This window comes from Abramis brama (genome assembly GCF_963993115.1).
Source record: "Abramis brama genome assembly, chromosome: 1".
NCBI lineage: Eukaryota > Metazoa > Chordata > Actinopteri > Cypriniformes > Leuciscidae > Abramis > Abramis brama.
In genome coordinates, this window is record NC_139963.1 from 27,613,326 (window position 1) to 27,631,076 (window position 17,751).

At 38.8% G+C, this 17,751-nt stretch overlaps 1 protein-coding gene across 10 annotated transcripts in view; it reads right to left on the minus strand.

Annotated features, from left to right (window-relative positions):
• Positions 1 to 17,751, minus strand: part of rbfox1 (RNA binding fox-1 homolog 1) — a 245,770-nt gene that overhangs the window by 107,202 nt on the left and 120,817 nt on the right. Inside the window, exon 1 of one of the 10 annotated variants that reach the window (XM_084126005.1) lies at positions 13,097 to 13,595. The exons of 7 other annotated variants lie outside the window; for them this stretch is intronic. In XM_084126005.1, coding sequence (XP_083982131.1) covers positions 13,097 to 13,195 — 99 coding nt within the window. In that variant the 5' untranslated portion in view covers positions 13,196 to 13,595. Of the gene's footprint in view, positions 1 to 13,096; positions 13,604 to 17,751 lie in introns of those variants that run through there. 2 more of the 10 variants (XM_084126012.1, XM_084126016.1) reach the window with 2 other exon arrangements.

A 17,751-nucleotide genomic window follows, 5' to 3' on the forward strand; every position in this document is an offset into this window, starting at 1 on the left:
CAGGGCTTTAGACACCTACCGTGTCCCGCACCTGTTTCTCCTCGGCCACATTTTTCCTAACCAGCCCTTCATTGCCGTTACCTTTTCTTGACATTTCATGTGCAACAACATGTTTTTTTCTCCCCTAACACCACCTCCACCCCTCTCACAAAACATTTCAAGAGACGGAGGCTCCCGTGTTAGTGAACAATTCTCAGATCATTGCCCCGGCCTCACCACAATGATGTCAGGAAGATGGGTTTTGACATGCTGTTGCTATCTGCCGTCGTATAGGGAGAATGTGTTAAATGTTAATACGGTTTTCTGCTTTTCCGAGTCACGGACCTGCAGGCTAGCTACCTCTGATAAGCCCACGCTGGGATCAATTTACAGTAGCAGAGTGTTTACAGGAGTGATCAGACCAATGGCTGCAGGAGGGAGCGGGGAGAACAGCAGCAAGAACGGTCCAGGCTGCGGTCTTGGCTGGAGAGCCACAGCGACGTCCTTGAGGAAATTACGTAACTGAGATAGAAGCAGCGAACCTCTCAATGTACAAAAAGCTTCTTTATCTCTACAGCTGCTTATTTGTGAGCTCGTATTTTGGCAGAAAACCTTCAGCATGACACAATTAAAAAAAGGTCTGTGGTTCTTTGTGGAGACATACAGAAAAAAGCCCAGAATTATGGCCTCCCACAAAACATTTACCAAGCCGCCCACTGGTATATCCTCTAGAAAAGTCAACATGGCTACTTATCAATGCATGTTTGTTTCCAGGTTGCGGTTGGCCTACTGTCCAGCTGCTGTGGTTATCCATGAGGGACTCATCCTTTCATATCTGGCTATTATTTTCTGTCCCCTTGGTAGTCCTGCATATATAATCCTATACTGCACTGGCTCATGTGCAAACAGAAGAGACAATGGCACAGCTGTCGTCGTGTAGCGCTACATCTTGTGGACACAGTCATGCGTCATACCTTACTCACGCACCTCTGCGACCTGGACACAAACATTTACCTTTTTTTCTGCAGTGTCACCTTGTATTCTCCTCCAGGGTTGTGTAATGAACTGGGTCCCTTTCAATGTGTGTGTGTTAATTTAATTGAATTGGCCACACCCTACAGGAAGATGAATGAGAATGACAGGAAAAGAACTTAAAAAAAAGTAGGAAATGTAGTGTTCTTCCGAGGTGGAAGAACACATCTATCCACCTACTATCTATTATGACCTTATCCATCCATTCATCCTTAACAAAAGCTGTTTTTTTTTTTGTTTTGTTTTTTTAAATGACAGAAAATTACTTAATTTAATTAACTCTAATTCAACTTCCTTGCATTCAAATTTGAATTCTGTATCCTATTTGCTAACTCAATTCCAATTTAGCCATTTAATTGGAATTTAAAGGCATTCTCTATTCGATTCTGAACGGCACACAACCCTGTTCCCTTCACGGTCACGGGGCCCCTGGCATCATCTGGGCTGCACCTGGCCCCTCCGTTAAGCTCGACTAGTGCGACAAGGATTCCTGCAGTGGCCGTTTCTTTAGATCTCCCCGCGTTTCTCAGCACGACAGCCGGAGACGGACTCTACTGTCCTCATTTAGCTGGCCTTACACAACTACATGGAGAGAGGAAAAAAGAAGGATGAAAGGAAAGAAGGAGATGATGTCCAGAGGCGCACCCAAATAACAAAATAGTGAACACCGCAGCAGCTATTTCAGGCAGAGCGAGGGAAAAAATACAAGGGAAGGCAAAATTATTTAAAGCCTTCCACCCCGGCTTTGTCTCAGGCAGCACCTCTGTAGCCTTTCGGCCTTTGATGAGGCTCTTGAGGCGGTTTTGACCCAGATAAAATAAAGGATTTAGTGCGTTTGGGAATCCGACATTAAAGCACGCTCTCCGTCTCCAGCAAAGCACATTTTGTAAAGAAACAAAGAGGAAAGCAGAGTGCAGAGAGGTGGTGTCAGAAGTGAGGAGACAACATGTAGCCCGATGCCTCTCTTCTCACTTAATCATCAAAAGGAGTTAAAATGCCAGTAGACATAATGAGGTTGAATAGAGGGAGCGTGCACACTGATTTTTTTCCTATGCTCTTTCCTTCCCTCTCTTTGAGTGGGTTTACTGTTGTGCAACACCAAGATGCAAAACAAAATAATTAGGTCACCACCAGGATCTCCAGAAAAAGAACCTAATTGTATTTTTCTGCCTTTTAATGGGGTAGACTTAGTACTAGATTCTGTCATTTTAGGTAGAATTAGTCTAACAATCGTAACCCGCACCGTGCCTGGGCTGGCACTTCCTGTACTCGAGGGGGAAAAGCTTAGAGTCTTGTAATGACGGTGATTCTTCAATTATTCAGTGTGCTGTTTTTGAATATCAAAGGCCTGAAAGTTCAAAATGGAGGAGCCAATTGAGGGCCCTTGCTGGGGCCTGTGATAAGGCCTCTCTATTGTTGCGCCGCTGTCTGCAGATATTGATCTGCTTCTCTGTGGGTGGACCCTGTGGAGGATGAACCTGTCCACTGCCTAAAGCCGGGCCGCTCATCCCATACCAGACAGGGAAATGAGTTGCCATGGACACCTGGTGAAATGTCTGCCATGAACGCCATTTGATTGACGACACAACTGTCAGCACTGTTCAAATGCTTGTGATGGCTTTAAGTTGTCACTGGCCATAGACTGTCACAGAGCAGAACCAATATATGAACTATGAAATATATTTTATCCGATAAAATGCCATTAGATATTTTAGATTTACATATAAAATAAATTAAAAAACATAACATATATTTTTATATATAAATACAAAAAAATATATAAAATGTAATTTTATATATACATACTTATAAAATCTAGCTTTGTAATAAAAATATATAATAAATATTATATCAATAGCTAATGGCATAATGTTTCAGACAAAAACTGTCACATAATGATGTCAAAATAATGCGCCAATATCAATGACTTTGGAGTGTTTTTCCTCTCAGCACATTCATCTTGCTCTTGAATAAACAAGACGCACAGTGCATTCTGGGGCAGCTTAAACAGAATACTAATGTTTGCATATGAATATAAATTGATAGTTCTTAAACAAACACTGAAAAGACAAAAATCTGAGGGGCCAACAAAATATAATTTAATTGAAAAGACAGACTTGCTAATAAAGCAGTGCCAAACACGACTCCTCATCAATTTGACGGACAGAAAAGGTCTAATATTGTGTATTGCAAGATTGTTTACAAACTGCTATAGTTAAATATCACATAAATTTAAAAAAAAAAATAAAAAAAAATTAAACTGGCATTCTTCATATTACAGATGCAGAAAGGTGCAGAGGACTCAAAAATGGTTTTGCCCGTGCTTGCCTTTCTGACTTCTCCCTCCCCTCAAGCAGGGCATTAATTAATCCAAGCTGCCATGTTACAACCTCCCCGCTAAAATTACTAATATCCACACACTATCTTTTCCTCCCCATCTATTTCATATACATTAACTTCTGCACTCGTTCCCGTCACCTCAAATAAAGCACATTACGGGCTACGGATGTCTCACATGACCAGGGTTTATGAAAAAATCCAAACAAGAATAAGGCTCTCTATATTACCCAGTTGCAACAGAGACAGCATAAGTGCAAGACCGATCATAACGCAAGACATGGCGACTCAATAAAACAGTTAAAAAGAGTCAATCACTTTTTTTAAAAGAAATTCTACAAAATGCATGCACATTAGCAGGTCCAGCCTGAAAAATATAGTTTATAGTTAATATATGATTTAAATTAACTATAAACAACACCTCAATATAACCCCATTAAAATACACAAGAGCCGCACTTGTATGCCAATCGGTAGCGGCTTTTGCTATGTTTCACTCGAAACGGGCCTTGCATCAGAAGGGGCCTCTGTCCGCTTCCGCTCGAAAAAGAGCCCTGCCCCCAGCCATCACTAAAGTTAATGGGGGCTTGGGGGGAAAATGCCACCCAAAAATCAAGATGTATAGGGCAAAAATGTCTCTGTATGAGTGCTTGTTTTTAATATCTATAACAGGATATAGTTAGCTGTTTTCCCAAATATCAGCACAATTGCAAATGTTAAAGCCAATTGATTTTATACAACAGTTCAATAAACAAGAAGTTAATGTTAGGTGACTTTCATTTTAGACTTGGAACCTTGCCTGTTTTTGCAACAAATTCACAGTAGAGCCATTGCGCGTCTCAGAGTCCGCATTTTTAAGGGATAGTTTGACTGAATGATTGAATGACTCACTCGTTAAGACAATGATTTGCCGCCACCTACTGGCAGTTTTAGTTTCGTTTTTTTTTTTTTTTTTTTTTATCGCTTCATGGGGGCCTCTAACTGTTTTGTTGGCCAACCCAGAAGTTAGCATCACTCAAATTCACTCAACAAAATCCCAATAGGATATTTTCTATTGGCTTGTATAATTGCAGAACACGATCTCTGTGAGCTACAAAAGTTTATGATTCTTACATGTTTCATTCATCATGACAATCTTCACAAATGAAAACAACTGTTATGAATTTTGAAGCCTAAATACAATTGCAAGAATTAAAAAGCTGAATGTAGACTAAACAAACTACACGGGCATGTGCCTTTGTCGTCACCATTACTAAGCTTCCGAAAACTCTTATTAGTATTTATTTAAAATTACACATTAAAATGAACACATTTCTCCTGAAAGTTTGATTTAGAACAGTTTGCAAGAGCACGGTGCTAAGCACATTGAGGCTTTGAATGTGAACTAGTGAGTAGATGAGTTTTCAGATGAGATTTCAGGCATTTAACCAAAAAACCCATGCAAAAAAAACTTTAACTTCAGAATGATGGAACTGGAAGTGCTAAAATGCAAACTCGTTTCTGGGTTTTGGCCTACGCAAATACGTCATCCCTACAGCACTCTATTACCAACAAACAAAATAGCTGCTGGGGGACATTACCAAGATGGTTGCCGTGTGAACCGACTTGCCTTAAAGGGCCACGTGCTCATACTGTACATATGACGAATCATCGGCAAGCCGTGCCCGGATATCTTCACCCATCCTTCAGTCTTTTATAACCTCCAATATATGTCAAAACGCTCAGCTTTCTGCACTGCTCAGGGTTGCTCGCGGAACAAATCAAGTCAGAAAGCACTAAAGGGACAAATAGTAGGAAATAATAAGATAAGTGGAGAAAAGGAAGAGCGAGAACGCCGGGAGAAAGATTCCACAGTAAATTTATAACAAAAGCGCAATGACAATATCGGCCACTTCTCCTCTGTGGCTGGAAGTGGTGTGGCACTGCATTTTATGATGTGTCCTCATTAGAAATCGCAGCCTGACTAACTAATTTATCACCCCCTTGTACGTTTGTGAGATCAGCAAATTCAAGAAACAACCGAGATCAAACTCAAAGATCTTGCTCAGCTGGAGGCCGGTACAGCGTGTTTGAGTTTGGGCAGGCACTGCAGTGGAAAGATCGCTCTCTGTCTAATTATCTTATGAGCAGAACAGGCCGTATTCACGCCCTTTGCCAGGGAGGAGCCCGACGCAAGCCCGCGGCTCCGGTCAATCAGACGTGAGTGAGTGAGACGAGAACCCTGCGCTGACAGCGTTCCTCGGGAGACTCTCTCCGGGACACAATTAACACCAACCAGCTTCACTTTTCCAACGGAAAGAACGATACGAATAGCGCAAAACACTGCGTTTTCCTGATATTGTTATTTGCGCCACATTCGTGCATCTGATTAAATATTGATTAACATTAATGAGACTCAGCCTCTCCCCCTCTCTTTCCCCACACACACACACAAAAAAAACCTGTCCCAGTTTTTCCCGCCGATCCGAATAATTGAACAACTCTTTTAGGAGCTGAATAGACACAGCTGTAGATGTGGAGGCTGGTGATGCAGGTTTTTGCCTTGCTTTTCTTTGCCTTTTTTCCTTTTCTTTTTTTTCTCCACAGCTCCCTGAGGTTCACTTGATATGTTGGGGTTTGTTTCTAATGAGCTGCCTGCTGGCTGGGATGCAGTTCCATTTCAGAGCAATTACAGTGGCCGTAATAATCTACAGCAAGCCCTCAACATGCCAACTCCACCTCCTCCCCGTATCGGGCTCCAGTCTCGCTGCCTCTTCTGACTGACCATAAGCAGGGAGTGCTCACATTAAGCAAGGCCTGTCACAGCTGAGTGAAGGCCCTGCTGGACAGAGTTAACCAGCACGACAGGAGCTGACATTTGTTCATTTGGATGTGTTAAACACAGAAGCTCATAAAACATCGCTCGAGCCTGGCCGCTCAGCAGCTGGATAATTACTTTCAGGCAGCCAGAAGACAAACACGAACATGAGCGCATTATGAGGCTTCGGCTCAATCTTTTCTCCGTCTGCTTCTGTTCTCGACGCTTTCCTGCCTCGCTTTAATCAGTCTATCGCATCTTTCCGTCTTGCTCTCTGTCTTCAGTCTTATATACAGGTTTAGACGTTATTGTTTGTCAGCACACGAGAATGTAGATGCCGCTTCTAAACGTAGACACACCACTTTTGAGGTGACTGCATATAGCAGATTGGGAGGATAATGACATCACTATATGACGAATACTGAGCTCATGAATATTCATTTGTTAAAGATTAGATTGCAAAGTTCTAGACTGTCCGGTCAAGTTAAGGCGAGACACTACAGGTGAATAGGGTAAAAAAAATTATATAATAGATATCACCATGAAACTTCCTCAGATGATTACTTCCACAAGTATATAAAAAAAATGTATTACAAGTTTTAGAAATTTGTATGTTTAATTATGCAAATTAGGCATTATCTCATTAAATATGCACGATTTTGCATATATTTTCGGTAGATAGATCTGAACATATGATAAAGCCAGGTGCAAAATTATTTTTTTCATTTTGTTTACACACAAGATGAAAATAAAAACTCAGAGGGATTTCAGGATATATGCTTTCATTACCTAGGGAATCAAAATATACTGTCCATAGCCATAAAAAATAGATTTTCACCATATTTTTTTTATTAAAATGTCACATAAATCAGGCCAGGAATGATTTATTAACAAATCCCTCTGAAAATATCTTCAGAATACTGCTAAGTGTATAACTGGAAAGTTTGGTGTACATAGGTGCTACTGCTACATAGTTTGAGACGTTTCTACTGGAGAATGACAAAAAACTCATTTTGAGAAAACGGCAGTTAAAGATTTAAATAGCTCTAAATGAGAAATCGTTGTAGCTTTAAATCCCCCTTTGGACATTCACGATTGGTTACTGATAGAAAGGAAATGCCCATATTTGGGTTACATAGCGTTGTGCAGGAGACTCAGAGCTTCACAATGATACCGGTCATGACAGACTTCAGTAAACAGACGGATCTCGGCGTGTCGCGTTGTAATGCTAACTTCCTGGTAACTTCGGGAGAAACTTACAGCCGCAAGTAAACAAAATGTAATAAAATAAACATCTTAATGTATATTTTCAACGTTTTCTTTATAGCAGCTTGAAAGAACACATATTGAAGGAGTAAACTAGCCCAAAATCTCAAAACTGACCACTGCATGAAAATCGAAGTTTTTGCCTGCCATGTCTCGCCTTAAGGTATTAATATTCATGAGCCATAGAAGCTCCATGCTATCTTAGAATTAAATGTCAATTTTACGTTTGCTCAGTTTTACTTTTCTTTTATTTAAATATCAAAATTATATATAGTAATAATAAAAAATGAGCTGTTAATTTATTGATATCAACTAAAAATCATAACAGTTTTGTGAGTCTGCAGTCCCAGCTGCTACTACAGACATCAGCAGCCTCAAGGCACAACTGAACTACTTGACAAGGCATCGTAAAAATGAGGCACTCATGACATGAGATACTGCAACAACAAAAAAACTGTGTGAAACAGGGCCGTGAACACCATAGACATTGACAGAGATGGCACCTTATAATCAAATATGGTCAAATTGTCCCACCCCAATATTTGATATTCTTGATGCTGCTCTACTGCACTCCATTGTGCACCACTCTCTTTTATATTAGGATGACAACAAATCTTAAAAGTACATTTTTTAGAATGATCTGCTTCAGTGATTAAAACAGCACTCAAAATGTCTGAGATGGCCAATCAAATCAAAGGCGGCAGGCTTTACTGCTCACAGAAACCAAACGCAAATTTCAACGTGATTGTTTAGTTTTACACAGTGAAAGAGTGTGAGGTAAGGTCCAGTAATGCAAACTATTCGAGTTTTGTTAAATTCCGTTTTGATTTGAAAACAGCCAATATAACTTATTTAATTTGTCATTGAATGTGAGCGAATTTATTTCATTATTTCTTTAATTCCTTTAAAAAAAAAAAAAACATTATATCTGTGACAGCATCACCACCTCTCCCACAGCAAATTTAGTTTTGTCCCACCTGATGTTCAAGACATGGTTACGACCTTGATGCAAAGGCCAAAGTTTTCCATATAATTAAACAACTAAATACAAATAGGTCGATTGCACATTGATTGGCTATTTCTTTAGAGTAATGACATATTTTTGCATTAATGCACATTATAATTTATTTGATAACTTCACCCTTAAAATTGCTAAATACAAAAACAGATCTGGTTAATAGCAGTCAACAGGGATGAGGGCTAACCACAGAACAATGGCATGACAAATGCACATATTACGGCATCCTACTGAAAACACTATCACACACGGTCTTCCAGAAATAAAACAAATCCACTGCCATTATATAGATGCTTCAACTGAACTGTAAAATACTCACAGAGAACAGAGGGTGCCTATGCAACGCTGAGACACTAAAAAAAATGGGGGTATGGACAGGATTGGTAAATTGTGCAACAGCTGCAAAAGCAAACAGACATTATTATGAATGTGAGAGACTAATCACTCTTCTACACACAAACACACAAACAGGAACACATGTGCCCAGCAAGGCCCGGCAGATGGTCTCCGCCCCCATTTCCATACACGCGTTGCCTCTCTCTCTCTCTTTCTCTCTGTCATCCCTCAGCAATCTCCCACCTCATTCTTCCTTTCGCTCTATCTCTCTCTCCCAGAGGGCCATGCACCGGTGCACAACACGCACACATGACCTAGGACATTCACTACCCTCTTGTTTGCATTCAAGCAATAACCAACTTCCACTAAGAGCATGCAAACAGAGCAGACAAAAGGATGTGATCATTTAGAGTCATGGCCCATGACAAACGCAATAGCACTGGCCTTTACCTGCCTGTCAATGCTTACTGAAGGGTTCGAAAACTCATCAGGACTTGATGACATGACCAATCTCTCATTTCAGCGACTCTCTGAGGGCTGCGAGATGGGAAAGGGATGGAATAAATGAAGCGCTAAACAAAGAGCCAAGGATATAGATTTCAATGCCACGCAGCAATACAAATTAAACTTTCTGGTTGTCTTTTAAAGCATCTTGATTTAAGAGATCAGAGAACAAAACATACAAAAAACAACAACAACAACAACAACAAAAAACCTTTACAGCAGAGGTGGTTTTCAAATGGAAGGTTAAATGTTAACCTTTGTTTGAACATGCATATATCGTTCTTTGCATATTTGCCCTTTCAGAAACCTTCCCCAGCACAATGACAGGACAGGTTCACTCTTAATCATCTCCTTGTTTTTGACACTTTAAATACTTTTGAAATTCATTATCAATCACTTTAAGTGTCATTCTAACCTGAAGGAAAAGTGCATTTCCAACATTATAAAAAAAAAAAATGACAATGAAATTTACCATAATTTGATCTGAATCTGAATTTAAATGAAATCTGAACACTACTCTTTTGATGAGATTGAACATAAATAAATAAATTACAAATGCTGAAAGCCAAAAGACCCATTAAAGAAATAAAGAAGCACTTTTTAAATTGACGCAAGCCTCGCTTTTTAATAGCTGACACACCTAAAATAAAAACAACGATTTTAGGTTACAGTTTTTCATAAATATGAAAAAGGTTACGTAAAAGGTGTTCTGTTTGTTGAACTATATAATGTATAATGAATTTAAAAGTACAAACATTCCATGTAGTCTAAGTTTATAAAAGCTGGATAAATATGCATAATCATTATAATTAATTTAATTTTAAATAGTTTATATTTTAATTTAGTATATAATTTAAATGATTTATTTATAGTGTTTACTATAGAATCTCAACTCTCTAACAGTTCTAAAAAATGAATTAAATTAATGTGTGTGTGTGTGTTTGTGATTTGATGCATGAGCCTTTTGAGAAAGAAACGGTGAAAAGCAGAAGTGTCCAGGAGGCGTGATGGTATATGGGTGCGCTAGGTACTTAAATAAATGAACAGCACTGAGCAGATGTAATGGAAAGGAAAGAGAGAGGAGCAGTTACGCATAGTCAGCACAGATGGGAGCAGCAGAGAGAGAGAGAGAGAGAGAGAGAGAGAGAGAGAGAGAGAGGAGTGAGATGGGGGCTGTAAAAGGTCTGCTGAAAGAAAGCAATAGCCATGTGACTTTGGGCCGGATTGATTTTAGCCGTGAAGACCAGGCGACCACACCTCCCACACCTCCCACACCAGGTCAGTCCGGGGTCCTGCAGCAGGAGGGAGATAGGAGCGGGTGCAGGACGCCCCCGGCTTTAGGGGTCAGGTGAGGTCTAACTGGCAGCTGCTTAAACCTGCCCCACTACTGACACAAGCACTGTACAAAACGCCCTAGTCCTGAGGGTGAACGCAAACAAATAGCACTGGTAAAATGTGCTTGGAAAAGCACACATTTACATAGGGATAACATATGCTATATATGCACTGACTGCTGTGACTTTAAATAGAGGCAAATAATTAAACGTCTCTGTTTGACATGAATCTGTCGCTAAGAGACGCTCCTGTTTTATTGAAGTAATTAGTTTGCACAGATGATAATAATTCTACCAATGGATGCAAACATTCCTTAAGCACGCAAACTAAGAGGCCCTGCTGATGCACAGCCAAACGCGAGTTATTCCTAGACAACATTGTTCCGCATGCTAGGTACACGTGACCCACATGTAAAGAAATCAAATCGAGAAAAAAAAAAGAAAAAAAAAAGCATAGTCGTGTTGTCTGTGCCTAGTGTTGAATGAGACCCCAGCTGTAGTGAGATGCATTCAAAATGTCTTGCATCTCAGCTATAAATAGTCTCAAAGACCCAGATTCCCAGTTCACTCAACACACATGAATGTGTGCGCACACACACTCAAAAACAGAAATGCTTGTGCAGGCACATAAATATTTGAGAATCAGAAAAATAAAGATCAAGGAATCAATCAACCTCTATGTCATGATGACCTTAGAACACACATCCCAGCTAAAAAGTATAGAAAATTTAGCAAAATACAAACAAACTAAAATCCATAACAACTTTGATAATAGCAAGAAAATATTAAAATCGACAATTAATAATAAGAAGATAGAAATTTACACTTGCAACGAGGTATCATAAAGTTAAAATAGCATTTATTCTCCCATACAAATGAATGGCTGACATACTCTGCCTTGATTAGAGAAATAAAGCTGTCTCTTTGTTAGAAAAAAATATATCTATCACTCAGATGTATTTGCAATTAAACTGACATGGAATGCAATTTCTATTGGATAAGACAAAGGTTAGAGGTGTCACTGAAGGTTAATGGTGGCTCTGTGCGACAGATGAAAGTTAAATGAGATCACTGATCTCAGTCACGCCGAGTTTGGAGAGAGACATGCAATGGCATATAGGATCTGATGACTGATCGATTCCATAGATTAACTTTTGATTTGATAAATCCCCTTGAATTGTCATCACTCTAGGAGCTGATTCACTGTTTGGAAAAGGCACTGATGACAATCAAGTGTATCAGATAATCAGGGGATGAAAAGATGCCCAAGGGTCCAGTCTAGCACATTAATGACTCTAAATTAAAAATCTGTTTTTAACATTTTTGCAGCATGAACCAAGTTAATCATAAAAGAGATTTAAATATGATCTAATGTAATTATATTAAAATAAATAAAAAAAACATCAAGAGGATTGTACATGTATAACAAAAGGCATTAAACAGACACGCACACACAATATGCTGAGCACATGAGGATATCATGTAGCAAAGTCATAAGAGTCAGCAGAATTGTTTATCACACAGTAAAACCACATGAAGTGTTTCACCTCAACCCGAGAAGTGAAAAATCAGCTTGCACTCTTTTAAAATACCTTAGGATGCTTGGTTATATATAGACTACTATTAAGGCTGATACAAATCGGATGACATGGCAGATTATTTACTTAAATTGATTGATGATTCCCAAAAGATGCATGACCAACACAGTTACACTAGTAGACAAAATCCCTCTCTTACCACACTGTCCACTTTCATATGTGTTCCACTTACACTTGGGCGCACACCCACATGCCGTTTGTGGCAAGCCTCTGTAACATTCACTCCTTACTATCTAGTATTTATGTTACTAGCACTTATTTAGTTATTTTTAGTAGTGATCCAGTCAACTGGTAACTTTTTCAGTTTAACAAGTTCCCAACTGAAAAGTCAATAGATTCTATAACAGGCTATCTCTAGTGGCTAGTATGAATTCCAGTTTTCCACTAGTCTTTCATAGTTAGGCTACTAGTGAGAAACATCCCAATTGTTGGTTGTAAAATTTTCAATTGTCATAGTAAAATATCCTCAATAGTTACAGCTGCTTTTTCACTTGTCATAAGTAATGACTAGTCAAAATAGCTACTTTAAAGTTCAATTAAAACTCGCTAGTAACAATTGAAATATACTAGTGTCTAATAAATACCAGTGTCTGCAACATATAGGCCTACTACTTGAATAGTAATTAATTTGGGATAGTAACTACAGCAAAGGAAGTATAGGCTAGTGCCTTGTGAAGAAGTATAGTGACTATCTTAATAGAATAGAAGTGCACGCATCAAATGAATAGTTAGCCTACTTAGTAATAACAAAAAAATAGATACTAGTAACATGGAAATGCATTCGTTCAAATGAACACTTGATAAGACGGCTTGCCACAAACATGTTTCGCATATTTGCACTGTATTCCGCGGGTTCGGAGAGGAACGTCGGCGCGCACGTGCGCGTGCTCACTCACCTGCTGTAAGTACATGAAAGTCAAGGCACAGGAGAGCTGCGGACACATGTCCACATTCGGCAGGGCGACGCACGTTCCGCCCGTCAAAGGATGCTGCATCGTGTTTTCGTCCGCTCGTCCTGTCCGCCGAGTTTCACGGGTTCGTTAGGACTGCTTTAGCAAGATCGGCTGCGGTTATGAAGCCTTGAAGCAGCCACGGAGTGTGCGCAAACGCGGCAGAATAACCGGCTACAAGCGAATGTGAATGTGCGAGCACGAGGGTCCCGGTGGAGAGCGAAAACACAGCGCGCGTCTGTTCTTGTCCCTTATGATTTCAGTAAAACCCTTGTAGTTCACACGAAAGTCTATTCGGCACGTTTCTCGCTTTTGTAAATTAACTTAATCACGGGCAAGAGGTACGAGAGTTGGTGACTGGACGTAGTGAAGTTGAAGCAGATCTGTTTTTCCATTCGCTGTCAGAAGAGTCCGGGCGCACCGTCTGTTTCATTGAGCAGCATCTGAATCTCCTAGGCGAAGAGATGCGGGGCGGGGGCCAATCCTAAATCACACATTCATTTTTAACGGGGGTGGGGGAATCTCTCCATTTTTTCTCTTGCGTGAAACTGAATTGTCCTCATAATTTATTATTATGGCGCCACATAAAGCGTGCGCACAGAAATGAACCTCTCATCCACGTAAACAATCTGCCATCACATTTGTGTTCCATTAAAATCATTTCATATCAGCCAGTAATGCTTTGTGCTTTAAGGAAGACCTGTCCAACCTAATACCTTTACTGAATTTATAATCACTTATAACACAATTTACCATTCCACTTTTACAAAATAAAACATTTGACTGTGATATCAATGGATGAGGGTTGGACTTAGTGCTCATGGTTTTCTATGACTGAAAAAAATAAATAAAAAAATGGGTAGGCTATACCTAGAAAAAATATATAACAATATATTTATTTAGCACTTAGCACTTCGATTAGGCAATTATTACAATATTTCTTTTTTTATTATTATTTTAAAAAATAGACCCAACTGTATATTTTTATCATTATTATTATGAGCCCATCTAACAGTTGAAATTTACATTAAGGATCAAAATAAATGTATCACTCAGCATTGATTAAATGATGGATAAAATTAAACCAATTACATAAAGTGAATTTTTAAACCTGGGAAATGTGTATGTGGAGAAACCTGTAGTGGTGTTCACCTAACAGTACCAAAATATATATGTATAAAAGCATATTATACAAAAAAAAACATGACAATCTCTGTGAAACACAAACGTTTAAATATGTGCTTTAACTCCAAAAATTACCATGGTAACCACAGGTTCTGTCAAAACACCGTAATCACACACCAGTATGTGATTGTTAAAAGAAAAAAAACGGAAAATTTGCTATAGACACCACTGTTATCAAAACCATGTTTGATATGTAAGATTTTATGTTTCAAAATTAAAATAAATAAATAGATAAATAAAACATTTCACTGATATCAATGCAGAAGCATCTGAACCTAAGGACCATTTGGTTTATGTTTTCCTACAAATATTGTGCTATTTTACTATGTAGTTGATCCAGAAGCCCTCTGAAACTATTGCATCAAAAAATATGCTTGCCTTTGAAAAAAAAATCACAAACACAATCCCACATTATGATTGATTTTCACTGCTTGTATCCTGAAACAATGCTGATGGTGAAAACCGTATTTTTGTAAACTGCAGTGATAGCTAATGATTTCTGTGCATAACATACAGCACTCACAAAAATGTGAATGAAAGGCCTGTTAAAATATAATGAAATGAGCCATATCATTGTGAAAAGGAAAGAGGACAAAAAGGGTTCAGCAAACTGAGACAGCGACATATAAGGGCAACACAAGAGAATATCTGCTTATCTAAATCATAAAAGAACATTTGTGTGCACTAGGCCAAATGTTAGGCACTAAATAATTAATTAAACCACACACAAATGTTTGAATTTATTGTTCAACACGCTCCTTTTAACATCACTTTGGCCTTATCTCCCTATCAACAGCAAGGTCTTTATTGTAAATTCATTAACAGCTGTTAAATGTTAAATACAACTGATATTCAACCGACAGGCTGACCAAGGTCTAAGCAGAAAGTGCAAAGATATACAGTAGGGGGAAAAAGAAGTTGAATTATTCATGTTCTTTCTCTTTAATCTTTTCCCCTCCCTCTTTGCACCACGTTTCAACCTAAGGTGACTCGCAAATCCATAGCAAGATTTCATATCCTTGTTACTTTAACAGAGCAGAGTCATAAAAATCAATGTTTTTCTATGTTGCATGAGGGGCCGTAATTAAAACGGGCTTCTGAGGAGCCGGCAGACATGTATTATGGAGAGGGCAGCAGACTGCTTTGCTCCATTTTACTCTTTCTCTTCTCCACCCCACTCATAGCCTGAAGGCAAGACTATTTCTTCCCCCTCCCCACCCATAGACGTCTTCTCAGCCTTTCCTCCTGCATTTCCCCGTTTTTTTTTCTCGTTTTTTCTCCAAGCTTTTTCCTCTCTTGATGCTACAGAGTACAAAATAATAACTGGAACGTCAACCAGTGCATCTTCCAAAAAAAAAAAAAAGAGAGAAAGAAATAAAGAAAAGAGCAGAAAGAGTTTCATCGCAGATAGTAGTGTTTATTTTGCTGCATGTCACTGTGCCTTTGACATGTGATGAGGCATGGCTGCCCTTTGCAGTGCGTCTGTTGTCTTCGCCTTTACTGAATAAATAAGCAGGGACTGCATATTGAGAGAGAGAAACCTCGCTTATCTCTTTGTTTGTCAGTGATGGCTCTCTCTCAGATTTCTTGTGTACATTGTGTTATTGGTCTGTCTGTGATGGGCTGAAAGAGGAGGAGGAGAGGGTGGAGGGAAGCAACAAGGTTTCTAAAGCTTGTGTGCTTTTTCCTTTTGCACTATGAGAACACCTAATGTCAAATTCATCCAAAGAATTAGGAATAGCACGATTCTATTAATAATGAGTGAAAGCTCTGATGTTTGCCATGCTGAAAAACTGGTTAAGATTTCAGGATAATGATTTACTACATATTTGTACATCAGATATTGGCATTTCAAAATAAAATGGATTTACCATGTCTGCAAAGAAAATTCTGTCATTATTTACTTGTCTTGTTCCTGTATGGCTTTTTAAACCGCCAAGTAACACGAAACAAGGTATTTTGAATAATGCATATTGCCTATACAATAAATGTCAGTGGGGTCCAAAATGACATTGGAGCTGATTTAATTTTATTGCATAAAAAAAAGAATGAAACTTTTTTTTCAAAATATCTTCTTTTGTGATCAACAGAACAAAGTCATGCATGCTTGGAATAACATAAGGGCTAAAAAATGATGACAAAATGTTATTTTTTTGGGGTGAACTATCCCTTTAAGAAATATTTCGAGAGTGAAACCAGCTGAAATAAATTTAAGGCGGGACTTCACGATATCCATTGGGATTTGTTGAAAGTGAAAAGAAAGTGAGGGATTTATTGGCGAATATTATTTTCCCCACCTGCACAGCCTTGGTTACATCAGCAGAGGCGACGAAAAGTTAATACATTTTTGATGAAACTTATGAGTTTTTTTTTATTTTTATTTTTTTGGTCTTTTCTTTAGATAAACGTGCACAATGAGACCAGGAACAATTCTGAAAAGTAAGTAAATAGTTTTGGATAGAAAGTACATTTTAGACCAAAAAAATATTTGGCCCCGTTTTACTTCTAGATGGACCCAAACGTACAATATTACCGCTGGTTAAACGTTTCTCACAATCTGTGCTTTTATATAACAGCACAACAACAATAGAAACCACCCCAGAATAAGGAAGAAAACATTTAAGGTGAGAAGAAAATTTAATCATACCCTGAGCTGGAAAACAGTTCACAGTTATTTCAAGCTTTTACGGTTTAGATAGAATTTCACTGACATTTTATAGCTTCAGTAACTGACAGAAGAAGTGAGCTCGATGTAATAACTGTTATTGCGTGCCATGGTACACATCAACACTAATGAGAAGGGCCTGCTGCACATGCACCTGAAGAAGAAGAAAAAAAAAAAAACATGTCAGTGGCTAATCCTTAATACTTATTTTGCTTTGCCATTTGCTCATTTGCAATACACGCTCTGCGTCTGTTGTGGCGTTATCAGTTAGATATGACATACACGAATACAAATCCCTCCCCTTGAATTGTGTTTCTAAAAGCAGACTGCTTTCCACCACACCACAACAAATTGACTCTGCTGTTAAATGGGAACATGGTTGGTTGTTTCCATTATGTTTTTGTTTTTTTAAATTATTAATGCACGGCAAGCTCTCAAACGCACATCAACAGGAAAACAAAGTCAAAGATGGAGATGTGTTTTGCTAAACAAGCCAGCACGCACTTGTCACGTTTTCGATCAAAACGACAACTAATATCACCTTGTTGTCACCACTTAGAGGACAAAACACGAAAGAGATGACAAAAGAAAATCCATATACATGTGACAAACAACACATCCTTCAGATGTATATGCGACACACCACGGCAGCTTCGGAGGTGCGACGCAACTTTTGGCGCGTTTAGATCCCTCCGAGTGTCTAAGTAAATGAGCTGTGGCAGTGCTTGCCACATTGTCATTTAGGATCAGG